Consider the following 17,457-nt stretch of genomic DNA (forward strand, 5'->3'; position numbering starts at 1 on the left):
ACTTGTTTAGCTGGGGAATTAGAAGCAGAATCACATTAAATCACTAGATTCATTTACCCACGTACCTTCACTTAAGTACTTTGGTCGGCTATTTAATTCTACTCCAGTTACATTACATATTTATATTTTACACACACCATTTAGTTTTAATTACCCAACAGAATATAAAACAGTTAACCAGCTACAAGAGTAAAATGATTCTAAGATGAATGTATCCCCTCATCTCACTACAATTCATATAGTAGCCCCACCACTACTTTTATTCAAAGCTTGTATTAGTATTTGCATCAACATTTAAGTAAAATATAAAGTAAGATGTAAAAACGTATCTTTTCTATCTCCAACTAAAAGTCAAAATTAAAATAATTGGGGTGAGGCCATACGCCAGTGTGTCGGTGGTGTCCGTGGTGCACTACAGCAATGACAAATGATAAAGTACATAGTGCTTAAATACAACAGTTATCTCTTCCTGTCAAATGTCACCAAGAGTTCACTGAAACAATTTATGTGCTGTTGCGGTGCTATGAAAATAAAATGCAATTAAATGGAGGAGGTGCTTGGAGTGTGCTAACAACAACAACAACAACAACAACAACAACAACAAGCAGCACCAATAAGAGAAAGTTACCATGATAATAATGTATAATAAATGGGAGCCGAGTAGCAGATCTGGATTGTGTAGCTCTGGAGTCACATTCCTGCAGAATGAGAACAGGGAGACAAGGTGTCATATTTTTCATCGAGTAAAAAGATATTGAATCATTACATCAACCATTTCATCAGCCTGATGAATGAAGTAATGAATGTTTTTGAAAGCCACCGACAGCATCTTACAATATAATTTAAAAAATGACATAGAATATCAAACATATGAAAAGCCAAAATATTGCAAATCAAACGAGTTCAGTGAAATCTCAACAACACTTGTGGAACATTAATTACTCATAATTTCATTTGTTCACCTTTAATTAACATCTCTCCTGATATCAAGTGGTTGTACTGAATTTAATTCGATGTGTTTGTAAACAAAACAACTCAAATTATTCCCATTCAAAAATAAAATTCAAATTAAGGATTTAAAACTCACCTTAAAGTCGAACATGTGAGCGAAGTCAGCGAAAGAACTTGAAAATTCTGATCAAACTCCTTTTTCCAAAGGAACTGGGATCTTCTTTTTTTGCAGGTGAGGCCTTGAGGTGAGGCCTTCACAGTTTCCCTCCAAAAGTGACTTCCTGATTTACTTCTTCATTTCATAAAAATGTATCTTTATTGTCTAAATCCAGAGAAGTTGAATGCATCACAGTGAAATAACGCTTTATGTAAAATCCCCTTCTTCAACAATAGTTGTTCAATCCTCACTGAGTTTAAAATCCTCAGTAGTGACAGCAGGCTGTCGGCCCAGTCACACAATATTTACTACATGTTACTCCAATGTAAAAACTCGACCCTTATTAATTCAGCTACTCTTTTTCAACACGTAAAGACGCTGTAGAAAAGTTTCTTTAACGTTGAATCAACTTCAACCACAAAGAAACTTTTCGTGTTGAATTAACAAACATTTCTGTCTGTAAACACACAGAACAACATCATCAAATAATGAGAAAAGAAAAGGTCTGAATGATGCAATCAAGAGTCCAGAGATCAACAAACAAGACAAGAACACGTTCAGGGAGAAACAACAAACAATGTGATCAGTTCAAATCATTCTGTTTCTCAGACTTTAACAGAGTGAACCCTCCTTCAGATACACAACAATACAAACACAGACAACAAACACAGACAACAAACACAGACAACAAACACGAGCTTCTCCTGCACCAGTGAAACCTCTTCTCTAACAAATGTCAGAAGAACAAGAAGTAAAGTGACGGTTGGACTCACCGGATGTTCGGAGGACAGAAAAGTCTGAGATCAGCCGCTTGTTGTTTGTTGTAGCTGTCGGCTACTGGACCAGATGCCGTGCGGCCATCTCTCCACAGGGAGGCGCCATCATGCCATCTACTCCTTCTCGTGGAATCAATGATTCACACGTCAATAAAAAAAAAGTGTTGAAAGGAAAGATGGGAGACTTTCTGTCTTTGATGTTTATTATCCATTTAATACTCACTCATATCTGTGGAATTCAATAGCTAATGTGCAATGTTTTCCACTGTATATATTCAGTTTCACTGTGTATATACTGTAATTTCAATTGTATACTTCCTTGCATGTTGCATGTTTACTTATTTATTACTTTTACCAATGTCTATTTTGTGACTATCCCTATTATCAGTGCACCACAGCAAATCTCCCCTCTATCTTTCTATATTTCTACCTACCTATCTATCTATCTGTCTATCTATCCATCCACCTATATCTATCTATCTATCCATCCATCCATCCATCTATCTACCTATCTATCTATTTATCTATCCATCCATCCATCCACCTATCTATCTTTCTATCCATTCATCCATCTATCCATCTATTTATCTATCTATCCATCCATCTCTCTCTGTTTATCTATCTATCCATCCATCTATCTGTCTTTCTCTATCTATCTCTTTCTCTCTACCTCTCTCTTACTGTCTTGCTCACTCACTATCTGTATATATTTACATTGTTAACATTATATATCATTTTATACATCTAACACTCGTCTGGTCAGAGAAAAGAAGGGGATGCAAATCTCAGCAATTATTTAAACACACAACCTAATATATCACATCACAGGGATGTGAGGTCAATGTGCCCTTGACCTTTGACCTCCAGGCACCAAATTCTAATCAGTTTATCTTTGAGTCCAAATGAAAGTTTGTACCAAATTTGAAGACATTCCCTCGAGCTGATCTTAGATATCATGTTCAAGTGCCAGATGTGGAAGTTTTCCTTGATGGTGTTCCAGAGTCACACCTTCATGGGAATGGGACGGACGTAAAGAAAACTCATCATGCTTCCAGACACTAGCTGTCGTTGGTGCAGAGGCTCAATAAATTCTGATCAAATATTTTCCTCTAACACCAGGGAGGCAAGAAATAAATCAAACTCAATGTGGAAGTGCGTCCATCCTGGACTTTTATTTAGAAATGGTTCCATCTCAAATTTCAATGGGTTCAAGGGAATGACAAGGCTGTGAATCACCATGGCAACTGTGTGAATTCCCAATTACCCTCCATCATACCCAGAGAGCTTTTCATTAAGTCAGGAACAGTCAGTGTTTTCTGGAATAAGGCCTCCAACGTTTCCCTCCATCTCCAAAGAGCAGGAAGTATTTGTTTTTTTTTCAACTTTCCTTCGACCAATAGTAAAGTCTCTTGTTTTCCATGATGCATTAAATTTTATTTATACAGAAACACCAAAATAACAGGCTTAGTTACAAACCGAACATGTCAAAATACTCTGTTCATAAATCATTGTCCGACTGAAGCCTCAGGGCGCTTTATTCTTTCCTCTCGTCCAATCTGAAATGACTTCAGAACGATGAGTCCTCCGACCTTCTGTGCATTCTCTCACGTCTTCATCTGCAAGGTCCTCTATCCCGTCACGTGTGTGGAGAAACTGAGGACTTATGGGTAAGTGCATGCGTCTCTTCCCACCCCATCCTCTCCCTCTGCCAGGACCGACAACCCCCAATTTTCTTTTTTGTAAATTCATCATGAGAGCATAAACGATGGGGCAATAGAAGAGAGTGTCAGGGCGTGGTAGATGGAAGATTGTGTCTTGGAGTGGCAGACGGGACGGGGGGAGGGGCTAGAGGCCTATCGACTGCAGGGTTTGTCGCTCGGTGTTGTTGAGGTGGCCTGAGAACATGCTGTAACACGGCTGCTGGGCGAACTGCGTCAAGAAGTCAGTCAGGTAAGCCTGTGCACAGACGAGACGGACACCGGTCAGGAGTTTCATACTCCTTTACTTCAAGATCAAGTAACAGTTGTTCATCAGCAGCAGGAAGGGCAATGCTACAATCTTCAATAGATCATGTACACAATCTTCACTAGCACCAAGACAAATGCTTCATCAGCCATACTTCCCTCTTCCCTTCATGTTCTGAGGAAGACGTTGCTTCTCCTGATTTAATAATCCACCTTGTTGACCCACGGATGATCACATTTGAGAAAAGATGCATGAAATGAAAAGTTTAGAGACAGTACCTGTAAATCAATCTGATAAATGGGGTCTTTCAACGCGTCTGGATCATCCTCATCATCATCCTCATAATAATCATCATCTGTAATAAGAAAACAAAGGGATGTTGGGAAAGCTTTGACCTGAAGTCAAACTATAACATACATCGTTGAAAGTTGAAATGTAGACATTGCAGGAGTGGAGAGACTCGTACCATATTTGTTGGAGGCAATGAGATCAGAAAGCAGCTGCCCTGCTAGTCCGTCGTCATCCTCCTCCTCGTCATCCTCGCCCTCTTCCTCCCCCTCCCACATACCGCTGGAGTCTGAAACAAACAAACAAACAAACAAACAACAGCTGGTGAGTGAAATGTCAGCATATTCTTTAAGGTTTCAGGTATGATACCGTGCATCCAGAGCCATCTGTGAGAACTTGGAGTCCCTTAGTGATACATACAAAAGAATTAATTTAAAATTGGCACCATTTGAGACATTTGAGTCAAAAAATGTTGCAGTAACAAATAAATCAATGAAATCAACCAAAGTGTGCCACACTGAGCAGTTCACATTTAGCCAACTGTGTGAAAACGGTTACAGAGACACTGTGTCACTGCAGAAAGTCACATGTTTGAGTTCGTAGTATCTGTCCTCACCTTGGCTCCAGTCTCCTGCGTTCGCCCGGCTGGTGTTTGCCTCCACTACTGTCGACAGCTCGTTGATGATCAATTTAAAGATCTTCACCAGCAAAGGAATGTTGGTCCACCGCTCTGGGGCTGAGGAGGAGAAACATGGTAAACATCACTATCACATTTATCATCCAACTATCGCACCACTCAGAAGCTTTGTTTTTTTCATTATAGATCATTTGAGTGAAACAACAAGTTTTTTTGGTCCTTTACTTTTGGCAGACTTGGATCGTGTTCGGATGCCGTCCTCAAGACCGTAGATCTCCTCTCCCTTCACCACGATGTCTTGGAGACGTTTGTCGTCCGTGTTGAGGCCGTGCTGCAGCAGTTTACACAGCGCCACCGTGCTGCAAGAAGAAATAAAACACCACATTGACGGCAGGGGTTCCGGAAATGAGACAAAGGAAGAGAAAAGAAAGAATTTCTCATGATTATATTTAGTTACTTGTATTTCTTTTAAACAAAGTCATCACACCTACAAAGCAGGACTAGTATCACAGAATACAGCTTTTGTAACACAGGTCATTTGACTAACTATAGGTTAAATCCATGTTATTGCATGGGTTTTAAAAATGATTATGATATGATGTTGTCTGACCTGACTTTACCCTCGTACTGTCCATAGAACAAGTGTTGTCTGCTCATCCACTCCGTCATCACAAACTCCAGAGCGGGTTTCCCCGTCGGTCCAGGCAGACTGCACAGGAACTCCAACAGAGGCTCGAGCTGAGAGTGAACCAGGTGAGCAAACACCATGATCAGAGACTACAAACAGAGAGAGAGGATAAGAGGGGACGAGAAAGAGTGAGGTGGTGGAGATAACTGTATCTGATGAAGCTGTAACCGAAAAACGTTAGCAACAATAAATAAAAGCCAAGGTTATAAACGATTATTCATTTCTGTTTTAACCACGTGTTCACTCGTTTATCTTTTTTTCTGTTTAAAATTTGCATAAATTAGAGCAACTCCTGAACAAGCGCATCAAGATCAAGTTCAGAGATAAACATAAAATGAAGGTAAACCAATTCCTCAACTACACATAAACCCAAACTATATTGTTGACCATGAAATAATGGACATATTGTAAACTATCTTGAAGATGTTTATTTTAGGTGGACATGGTAATAATTTATTTCAGAGTAAATACCCTCAATGGGCGTCATTGACCAACTGTTCTTAAGAAAAAGAAAATCTTTTTAAAGATGTTATTTTTGAATGAGACCCAATGTTTCCATTTCATCTCGTTTTCTGGAACTTCAACAGAACAATATAAGAGGTCCAGCTGCTAATAATCACAATAATATATATAATACTAATAATATCTCATCCTCCTACCTGCATGACACTCAGAGTCTCGGCTTGCTGCATCTTGCTGAGAATCGCTCGGAGGATCTGGTCCAGCTGTTCCCCAAGCTCGGTTCCCGCCCGAGAGATGAGAGTGGAGACCAACCTGCCCACGAAGGCGGCAGTGAACTCAGAGGTCCGGGGGTCCAGCAGTTGGTTGACCACCTGCATGACGTACCAGAGGCCACTGTTCCCCTGCTCGTCCCTCCACTGGGCGATCTGCTCCAAGCCGACAGAGACGTACGCCCGCAGACACTCACCGCCGTTCTGGAGAGGGGAGGGCAGTGATGAAAGCGTGAGAGGAGAGTGGTATTGAAAGGCAGAGGTTTAAACAGATCCTACATGTTCCGATGTTCACCTGCATTATTGTGTTGTCATCAGTACGCAAGGTGCACTGTGCCACCACAGGGAAGGCCTGGCACACCAGCATCTCTGACAGGGGAGGTTTGGTGTTGCGGACGACTGTGGTCAGGATGTCTATGGATGTCTGACACAGACACACAGAGTGTTAATGTGCAGAGTCAGTAATGAACAAAATGAGAAGACGAGGAGGAGTGGAAATGAGTCAGTTCCTGTTTTTGTGTGGCTGAACACTCATCTGGTTGATTCCTAACAATAAACATATAAATGTGTAAAAGAAGCATGAATGATAAAATAACGTAGCACTGAGCTGATGGACAGTTGAATATAGCTTTCATTACTAAAGTTTTAAACACAATTACATTTATCTGATATGCATTTGACGACTGAGACAAGACATTGAGGATTCATTTCTGGACCAAACTGGAGAGGTCAGAAAGAAATAACTGATTTTAGGGATTAGTTCCTGTAGCCAGTGTAGACACACGATCTTTTAAAAACCTTTGTGTCTCTGAACCACTTACAGCGCAGAGTCCAGTTGGGATCTTGTCGGGGGGAGCCTGCATGATGCTGACCAGTGTGGGAATGAGACGCATCTGCATGGGGCCCTGGCAGCCTTCGATCTGTGCCAGCTCCTTAAAGATGTCCTGAGCCAGAGACGCCACCACAGGGTCTGAGGAGAAGAGAGGGAGACAGGGCCTGAGAAAAGATAAGATAACAAATCAAATCTATTTGTTTACTTAACATGTTCGTGTCCTCTCTGGGAAGAAATGTGGGATTTTTGCTAAAATATGGGAAATCTCTATTGCCTAATTTTCCATTTAAAGTTTAATTATACAGTAGGAAAGAGCGAAAATACAGAAAAGTTGAAGCGCACAATGTGAGTGCACAGTAACAATCAGAGGATGTGGTTAGACGAGCTACTGTATGTCAATACCATTGTTATATTTAAGGAAAATAGCAATGGTGAGGGGGCAGATCTTGTTCTCAGCGCTGGTGGTAAAGGCCGGGTCGACGGTGCAGACGATGCACAGCGTCTCCATGACGAGGGTCAGCACCTCTGAGCTGAACTGGGCGGCCAGTTGGACCAGTCCCTCGAGGATGCTGGGGAGGAAGGGCTGTAGGACGTGGGTGCTCTCTGACAACTTCAACTGATCACAGTACCTGCAGAAATTAAATGACACAGACAGTGGGCATCCACGAACATCCGGTATCTTAAACTTTATCTTAAGCTCTACTGTCAAGGGCAAGGCTGAGCAAACAGGCAATTTGTTGGTTAATGGCAGAACTGTTATGATTCTAGTTTTTGGGTGTTTTAAAGTTTTGAGCATGAACATGGAGCAGATCCAGGTTTATTGCTTCTGTCACTAGTTTTTGTGTTAGATCACACAAATAACAACACAGCACAGTGCAGTTAAACTACCCCCCCAAAAAACTGAAGAGCTTGCTCACCCCCAGATGGCCCTGACCGCAGAGATGCGGACGGAGGGCGGCTGGCTGTCGTGAAGCCCGCTGACGGTGGCCTGGAGGAACTGCTGGATGAGCTCAGGAGACATGGCTGCCGTGAAGCGACTGGCTGCCCACAGAGCCCGACCGAGCAGGAACGGAGACGCCGCTGAACAAAAGAAAAGACAAACAACAGCAGTGAAGACCAAGATAAGCGAAGGCACACAAGATAGAAAAAATAAGTTATGACCTATAGGACATATAATACCATGGGAGAACATTATATACGTACTCATAAACATGATAAGGTTTTTCTTAAGGTGTTTCAAAGAGTCACCTGTCAGGTTGAGATCAGCGAGGATAACGCTGGCCAGGAAACCATGCATGTCAAACTGGATACGACCGTTCTTCACATTCTCTGTGATGATCGTTTTGACGGAACCGAGAGCCAACATACAGGCCTCATGGATCTTCCACCTAGTTTCAAAAAATACCATTACGGACTTACAAGCACAGTGTTTTAATATTATAGTAGAAATAAATAATAACCAAATGGCCTGTGTATCCATTACATGGATAAAACAGATGTAGACTATTTAATCTCACACACTTTATTTCTATGAGCTTCCTGATCGAAAGCATAAATAACCTTAAATCACTGACATGGAGACGGAACATTCAGTTTGGAGAATGACCCACTAATGTTGATGCATCAGAAAGAAAAAAATTCACTGTTGGATTTTTACTGAAACATTTTCCACAAAATGACAAATTTTGGAACTCACAGACAAAAGCCCCAGATCAGATCAGAGTCAAATCAGTGTTTGATTGAATTCAAGAAGTTTGCTGACACGTCGCCTCCTCTGATTTTTAACAGGCTAAATATCTGGACGGGTCCACAACAGCTGTGTGTGTAGTCGGAGACACACTTTACCACGTGACCCTCTGACAGCGGTCAGTCGATACAAACTCACAACGACTACAAGATGTAAAGTCGTGCAATTTGAACTGCACAGTGATCTGATGACTTTGAAAGTTGTGCAGTGTGAACTTGTTATTAAGACACACTGAGTTCAATTTTTTTTTGCAAGTACAGACATCAGAGTGCAGAGAACAAACAAGCCGTCAAGTGCTGAGTTTAATTTAAAGCTGCTGTCAAGTTTCTCAGCGTTAAATGAATTAATGTTGGCTGCTGTGACGCACTAACTGCAGGGTTTGTTATTTTACCCGGGTCAGTACATGTCTACGTGTCATACCTGGCAGCTCCACAGTTTTTCCACTTTACTGTCATTAATTACATCAGGAATGTGGACGTAAGGATGTAATCAGTAAGTAAGAGAGAAGTGTTAGTGCAGAGTCTCTTTCTCACCAGTGCTCGTTGCCACTGTTTTTAGCCTGCTCCGCCTCCTGCAGGTGTTTGGTTGCTGCTGCTGCCAACGCTGCTGCGCTCTCATTCTGAAACTCTGCAGCCACAGCCTGCAAGCAAAGGTCAAAGGTTACCACCATTACATACACACACACACACAGGACCAGAGTTCTCAAAGTGAGAGGGGGAGGGGAGAGTTGCGTTAACATCACTGCAAATGTCTGACCCCAGTTTTACATTATCTCACCAGCAGCAGGTCCTGAGCAGAGATCCTGACGGAGTAGGAGAAAGTGTCATCGTCCTCATCCTCTACAAACTGCTGCGGGTTCGCCGTCCACACTTTGATCTAAAGAAACAACCGAGCAAACAATCAGGCCTGACACCAATTATTAAACATAAACATGCATCTTGTTTTAATAACCCCTCACCTGGTCCTCAGTGATCTGCATGTACAGGATGATGTAGTAGATGAGTTCAGGCAGCGCTTTCTTCACCGTGCTCTTGAACTTGTTGTTTTCCAGCAACGTGTGGACGAACTCGAAGATGCTGAACACGAGATTTTCAAAACCCAGAACTTCACCTGGAAAACAAACAGAAAAACATTAAACACCAGAGACGAGAAAAGTGTTTCCACAATAACATGCAGCAGTGAGAGTGCACTCACCATCTGAGTCGACTGGGTCATCCACTTCCTCGGTGTAGTTCACTTCAGTTCTTACATAAGTGAACATCTGGTTAAGGAATACTCGAAAAGTACTGAACTCAAGGTACAGGAACAAGTTATTAAACCAATAAGGTCGTTAATTCACATACATTTTCATAAAAAATATTTGATATTATTTATAGAGAGAGCAGAGAGGTGCTTCTAAGTTTAACCACATCTGTGAAATTGTCTGTGTGCAACTTGCAGAGTGTGAGTGTGTTTTGCATCACCTATGTTGGCACTTAATATTAACAATGCATCTGGCCGTACTGCATTCACAAACCAACATGTGCACGGGAGCTCAGATGGGTCCAAGTGAAATTTCGATGCAACTGTCGGTCTGAGAGTAGCTCATTACAATACTTGTTTCCCTTTTGATTTTACTGAGTAAGCAGGTGACTTCCATGTAACAGAATGAACTGCTGCAGTGTGGTGGGACGGTGGTTTGAAGAGTTTGCTCTGTCAGCACAATAACATCAGTGTCCATCAGAAGTTTGGGAAGTGCTGAAAATAAATTGAACCTCGATATAAACTGTGTTCTTTCACCCAAAAACAGATGGTGGTTTTATGACATGTGAAGAGAAATCATTATCCCAGTATGGAAGTAATTCACAGTTGGCTTTGTGAAGGATATAAAGCTGCACTTTCAGTCAGTGTGTTCCACACGATGGGTAATATCTGCTGCATTGAGGACACCATGGGTTTGGGGAAGTTCTTAACCAACGCTGTCACAGCCTGAGAGACAAAGAAAATGATTTAAAGTCTTATTACAACATGTTTTACTTGAACACAAAATACATTTTTCTTCCCAGAGCCTTATTTCTTGAGAATATCTCGACTAACACCACCTGTACACTGTAACAGACAACTACCTCACACTATTAGTTCACTAGACAAAATAGATATAGAACTACTACCTCAGGAAAGTTGGATTTTTCATACTCGTTTACAGTTGAATTTACAAGTTTCTACTGATTGTGAATCTCAACACTGAATAATCTGAGGTTCATACTAACGTCATACTCACCTTGAGCACTTCCATCTTTAGACCGCTGTCAGACGAGGGTCCATCAGGCATCTGCAGAGCCTGCACAAACGCTTCTGTGAACTGCTGCACCACAGGGAAGATCAACGCCTTGGCTGCACCCTGAACACACACAGGAGGAAACGTTACAATTATAACCCAGAATTAACAAGTTGCTCAAACATGTTGTTTCATTTCTGGCTTTTTACAGCAAATGATCAGCTCTTAACAAGATGAGCTAGTTCAAAAGTAAAACATTTCCATTATAATTAATTCAGATCAATCATATAGTGTTATTATTCATAATGCATCTAAAAACAAAATAATGAACTCACCTTTTCTAGCTCTTCAATAGCACAGATGAGGTTGGCACAGGTGGTAAATATCTCCACTGCTCTGGAACGGGTACGAATACTGTAAACCTGTCGCATTAGAAAACATAAAAAATGATCCAAACTTTACTACAACTACAAAAATGGTAGAATTAATTACTGCCAGGTTGCAGCAAAGATGTACATTTATGTTCACACTTTACATGTAAACCTATTTTCTTAATTCAAGTTCTTTCTCGTTTTCTTTTTGTTATAATTATAAATAACATTTTTGTTGAAACTGTAAAATATGAAATACTTGATTACATTTCTTTATCATAGGGGTTTGATAACAAAATCTTAGGAACCGTTGCCCCTTTAATATATATATATATATATATATATATATTCAGAAAATCATGCCTCGACATATCGTTACACCTTCATTGACTAGAAAAGGTTAAAAGCTGGAGCAGCACCTCGGCCATGGTGAAGATCTTGTACATTTCCGGCAGGATGACTGGAGCCACCAGCGGCATCTGTGTGTCTGTCACCTCCCGAGTGAACTCTGGAAATGTGAGACAAAAAATTACATACTTATAAAAAGAGAAATATGGTGGAGGGGCAAGTTTCAAAAGGAGGATTTTTACATAATATCTTTGAAGAGGCAAAAAGTGAAATGAGAGGAAAAGGACATATTTGCACATCTGACATAAAACTCTAAACATCTCGTTTTCTCCAGAGGATCCAGCTGACCTCAGTGTTTACTGGCTATTGGTCTAATAACATTGACTCCTTTGTACTTTTCCATTTCAAATTCCTGTGAAACCGATTGGCATACTTTGAAGCATAACATTGTATAAACCACCGTGTTTCCCACCGAATTTGATTGATCTAGTGGTACAGGTCAAAGGCAGACTGATTGACCGTGAACATGGGGGCAGCTGCGTGCTGACAAGTTTTTGCTTGCCACAGCAACTCACACAATGAAAGCTATATCATATCTGTTATGCTGAATTCTGCCCGCTTGGAGAGGATGGTAAAAGCTTTCTGGATTTCTGCGTTCTTACATGCAAATAAAAGTATGTTTGAGCTTTGAATACTGAAGTTGTTTAATGTTTGTAAGGTTAGAAATGCGACAATAAAATGTTTCTTCTAACAATGAAATCTCATCTTTTGACATCGACAGTGAGGCTGGAAAAGAGGAATAATGTTTAATATTAACAGTCTCTAAACTCAGGAGGAAAAAAACTGATATTGTCACGAAGGTTCTAGTTTCACCAGAACATTCTAAAAACAACATATTCTGAAAAACCTCCAGGCCAAGAGTACCTGAGTGTTTGTTTACATGAATCTTATCACACACCTGTGAGGACCCTCATGGCCCCGTGCACTGCACTGACGTCTCCGCTGACCAGCATCTCCATCAGCAGGGTGAAGAGCTGCGGCCAAGCCTCAGGCCAGTCCCAGTGGGCGATGGCCGACACGGCGTACGCGACACTGGAGCGAACTTTGCTGATGGACTCTCGCAGACCGCCTGGCAGCAGCTCCCTGATGGCAGCTTTAGCCTGGAGGAGGAAAACAAGAGTTGGGCTCTAAACAGTCCACAGAGGGCAAATAAAAAAATTTTTACAGGAGGAAATTTGAATTATAGAAGTTGAGGAAAGGTTTACCTGATCTGTGGTCTCAGGAGGCCGGAATTTCTCTGACTGGGAGCACCAGTGAGTCTCCACATACTGCTTCAGGATGACTGATGCTAACTGCAAACACCCACAGTGAGAAAACACAAAGCTGATACAGGTTGTAACACTCACACATAGATATGTAACGAACGCATGCTGTGATTGCAGCTGTAAAACCAGTTTGTGGCTACAAAGTTATTTTCTGCTCACCTGACGGATGGCGAGAGCTCCCTGAGGATCCACTGTGAGTTCAGCCAGGTGGACGCCAAACTCTATGACATGAACAAATCAGTCAGGATGAGAAAAATAGCTTTGTATGTTATATTATACCTTAAAAGAAACCTTCACTGGGCTTCTTTATAGTCTGGCTATAAAGATGATTTTTATTCAATGGCTAAAGTTAGTTTTTGTTGTTGTTTACACTTCAACGTTATAAAATCTTTGTTCCATTGGAATATGAAAGTATGGGTGTGTGGGTTTACTTCATGGAAACTGCCAGTACGATAATAATAAGTCACTATGTGATGCCAAGTGAAAAGCAACACAAAGAGGTCCCACCAAATTCCCTCAAAGATGTGGGTCAAAAAAACAAAGACTAGTAATAAAAAACATCAGTCTGTGCCAAAATGATTATACGAATTAGGTTATTCTGGTGGTGCAAAAATTCATTAACCAAATTCATCACCACTGCCAAAAATGTGATTATATAAAATGCTCGTCAGTCAAAATCGCTATCACAATAAATATCATGTTATTTGTTTCGAGTGTAAACACAGATTTCGCCTCCTGAGGGAAGGTTGTGGTTTTAAAATCTTCTTTACAAGCAGAGAACAAAACTTGAAAAACACAAAACAAACCTGAGCTTGAACAATGATGTGTTCCTCCTCCTCACTGTGTTATGCACAATGCGTAAGGAGTGTATTTATATATATTGGGCTTTTGTTACACATCTATTAATAAATATTGACATTGCTTTATTGCCCAGTCCGACATGCTAACAACATCCTGTTTGAACCTGGCCTGGCAGGCATGCAGAGAGTGAGAGACAAACACAGAGCTCAGGATCAGCATCAACCTCAGCTCTGTCCTCTCACTGGGTTTTACCAAGAGTGACATCAGGCGCCAGAAGACAATGTTAGTGCTGACAATCCTGCATCAAACGTCAGCCTTAGAGAGAGGGGCCAGCGGAAAGGGTCAACCTCGCAGCGACACTGCAGAGCGGCCGACAGACATCGTGCACAATTAGCCTTTCACCACAGGCACGAGGATCGCTGCACAGACAATGGGAAGTCTGGACTATAAGCTACGGCCGCATGTTACTGTATCCGTCAGTCCTGTTTAAGTCCTTTATCACAATAAAAGGGTTTCCTCCAATACACCAGTTGTTCACGTGCGGTAAACTCGCAGAAAATTCTAAAATCCAGGTGAATCAGGTATTTTAAGAACTTTCATTAATATCTGAATGCAGATTGCAAAAGAAATTAGACAGATTGTGTGAAATAACAGCCTAACTGAGAGTAGAGTGCTTAACTGGTTTAATTTATCATCAGACGTCTGTGCCGATGAAGACGCCCTCGTGACACTTTAACTGTTTAAATAACTGTAAACCTGAGACGAAAGGTGCCACTATTCTAGTAGATTTCACATATTTTCATTTCAAATGACGGACATGGGCTCCAACATGAATTATAATTCAATCAGCACAACTTGGAGGAGTAGAGAAAAAAGAAAGAAGTCTTTAAGGGCAGTGATTAATGGTAATAATGTGAGAACGATTCCGTACTGTATGAGCTATATGAATGGATTTAAAAGTCCACCATCGTGCCATCTCAGAGCCCATCGACCATCGTCTGAGGATGAATAAGCCTCTGGCGGCAACAGCAAATATTTTGGGGCTTGTGGTGTAGACAGCAGATATCTGGGCCAAGACTCCCTCCTCTGTTTGCAGTCCAACTTTAGTTTCAAGTTTCTTCTTTTCAAGTTTAGAGACTTTTTAAAGGCGTTTCAGGTCCAGATGACATTTTGGGGGATCTCTAGTAACGGACAGTATCTCTGTATGAATGCAGATAGAATTAAAAAGCTGATAGCCGGTGCATATCTTTGTGTTCTCCACATGCGCTGTTTACCTGCGGAGTCTGTTCAAACATGACTGGAAACCACAAGGCTGCCGGACCCAGAACCGTGTCCCTCGTTAAGAGATTCAACATCATGTGTCAGAGTCTCTCAGGGTAGTTTTGCAAAGGCTCTTTGGATATAAATACAGAATCATATCCATCTATCTATCTCATTATCTATCCATCCATCCAACTGGGACTTTGTCTTTCCTCCTCTCGTGTGGATCCTGACGATGGCTCAGAGCTTCAATCACAGATTATTGAAAAGCACCAAAGCTAAACCAGATATAGTTAACAGATAGTTAACTATTGATTATTTAAACTGTTGCCAATTCATTTCTCTACCCATCAGCTGCTTCAGTACATTCATCTGCTAATGTCTATCGCAGCTCCCCTGGTGATGGAGGAGGCTGGGGTCGGTTGGGCGGCGGGATCCGCGGGACGCATCTTCGCGGGGAATTCTGTCACGGGGGGGGGCATTCCGTGGTTGCCATAGAGACGGCGGGATAAAATCCTAAGAATGAGTTTGGCTGAAAAGTAAAAGTTAACTTCTAAATGACGTAATAACACGTGGTGGCAGTGCGCTGATGTCGTTGTTGCCATAGTTTCAGAAGTTTTAACGTACATTCCCCAACACATGACCCCTCGGTTAATGGACGTGTTCACTGAGGGATGGACCGGGGTCCAGCGGTGGAGCTCAGGCCGGTCAGGGCTCCTCTCAGCCCCCCCATGTGCTTCAGAGTTAACCCGGACTGATGGGACCTGTTAGCAGTTAGCTGTCCGAGCTCATCCGATCGAGCGATGACACCGGACCCGGGGCCCGAGAGAGATCAGCTCGTTTCCGTGAGTTTCCCAGATTAATTTAGTCAACACCAACTTCTCCGGCCTAGCGTTAGCGACCGGGAGAGGAGACACTTCCCCCGGCTAACGTTGTAGGCATGGCGGCTAGCCGTGCTTCAGACTAGCCGGTAGAGTTAGAAGCTAGCACCGGAGGCCCCGTGCCGTTAATGCGGGAGGACACCGGGGGATCTCACCACCGTTCACCCCCGAAGAGGCGACCACTCACCCTCTGTCACTTCCAGCACTTTGACCTGCTCCTCCGCGGCGGCGCGCACCTCCTGCACCGGGGACAGGATGGCGGTCAGCGTCTCGATCAGCGCCTCCTTCAGCCCCTGCTGGACCGGACCGGCCGCCGGACCAGACCGAGCACTACCCGCCGCACTCATGTTTTCACCCGCAGCTCCACAACCGTGTCAGTCCGCCGCCACCACCACCACCAGGAGCCGGGGAGGAGAAGCAGCCGAGAGCGGAGGGGAATCGCGCCAATGCATGGGAACGTGGAGGCGGGGTTTTGCTGGAGGAAGCACATTTTGTCGTCCGGTTCGGCCCACGTGTTGTTTTTTTCTGTTTGTCTTTGTTTTTAAAGTCTTGCTCCCTCTTGTGGAGCGGGGGGGACATGCATCTTTAGTCTGAAGGACTTCCTTCTCACTTGAGTTTTATGTACTTTTTAAAAATGACAGAACTTTAAAATGACTATATGAATATATGTGTGTGTGTGTTTTCTATAGCTCTGCATCATGTGTTGACACTTTAACTTTCCGTGGTGAATAACAGATGAACTGAACATTGCATGATCCCTCCCCTGGTGCTTATAGTATATTTTATACCTAATTTCTGTTTTTATCTTTTTATATTTATACTTGCATGAATACATCACAGCAAACACCCTGTATGTGTAAACCTGTTTGGCAATAAAACCAGATTACCTAGTGACTAATGTCTATTAAAATTCAAATGCTTATCCTCATTATTAGCTTCCATACCTAATAGTAAGTATAGTATGGTTGTGGATGACATTACCACACAGGATATCCTGCATGCACCAACTTGTGGATGAAACCTTCAAAAGCTGGAAGAGACACACTATTTGGAATGTGAGTGAACAGTTTGTAAAAGAGCTTTGAATAAATATAAAGTTAAGAAATAAAGCTGTATTATACGTTATGGCCAAAAAGAACATTTACGTTGAAATAAATCTTAACATCACCACATAAAACATGTTCTTCTAACTTAGTAGTGACAGTTTGGGGAAAAGACAGACAGCACCTTTGTTTGGGAGTGGGATCTTATGACACAACATCAGTGTCCGACTTGGACTTTTTTGGCTGAAGAGGAGAAGTCCAGTAGCTTATTTCCAAAATGTTCTGCAAGGCTTTCCCTGCAGTATGGAGGCTGTTCTAGCTGCATATTCATGTCCATGTTTAAGGATTTAAATGTTTGACAATCACATATAATTTCATTATCCGGGTGTCGCTGTATGT

General features: G+C 42.1%; 1 protein-coding gene across 1 annotated transcript; it reads right to left on the bottom strand.

Annotated features, from left to right (window-relative positions):
- Positions 1-3,031: 3,031 nt before the first annotated feature.
- ipo9 (importin 9) lies at positions 3,032-16,528 on the bottom strand. Its single transcript, XM_020096820.2, has 24 exons — positions 16,203-16,528; positions 13,233-13,294; positions 13,014-13,100; positions 12,707-12,908; positions 11,820-11,908; positions 11,365-11,451; positions 11,033-11,152; positions 10,640-10,740; positions 9,967-10,025; positions 9,731-9,882; positions 9,550-9,648; positions 9,306-9,412; positions 8,274-8,413; positions 7,943-8,105; positions 7,428-7,654; positions 7,015-7,163; positions 6,489-6,617; positions 6,122-6,397; positions 5,385-5,551; positions 5,000-5,133; positions 4,754-4,873; positions 4,316-4,426; positions 4,128-4,204; positions 3,032-3,840 (listed from the first exon to the last, which is right to left on the bottom strand). Exons 1-24 carry the CDS (start codon positions 16,360-16,362, stop codon positions 3,730-3,732), a joined length of 3,129 nt encoding a protein of 1,042 aa, XP_019952379.1. The 5' UTR covers positions 16,363-16,528; the 3' UTR covers positions 3,032-3,729.
- Positions 16,529-17,457: the final 929 nt, after the last annotated feature.

This window comes from Paralichthys olivaceus, chromosome 2 (genome assembly GCF_024713975.1).
Source record: "Paralichthys olivaceus isolate ysfri-2021 chromosome 2, ASM2471397v2, whole genome shotgun sequence".
NCBI classification, from domain to species: Eukaryota; Metazoa; Chordata; class Actinopteri; order Pleuronectiformes; family Paralichthyidae; genus Paralichthys; species Paralichthys olivaceus.

Excerpts from the sequence above, each read along its gene's own strand:
- ipo9 (XM_020096820.2), bottom strand. The coding sequence starts at position 16,362 with ATGAGTGCGGCGGGTAGTGCTCGGTCTGGTCCGGCGGCCGGTCCGGTC. Across the intron at positions 11,153-11,364 it reads CTATTGAAGAGCTAGAAAAG|GGTGCAGCCAAGGCGTTGAT; the intron begins GTGAGTTCATTA and ends GTGTGTGTTCAG. Across the intron at positions 9,649-9,730 it reads TGCAGATCACTGAGGACCAG|ATCAAAGTGTGGACGGCGAA; the intron begins GTGAGGGGTTAT and ends TTGTTTCTTTAG.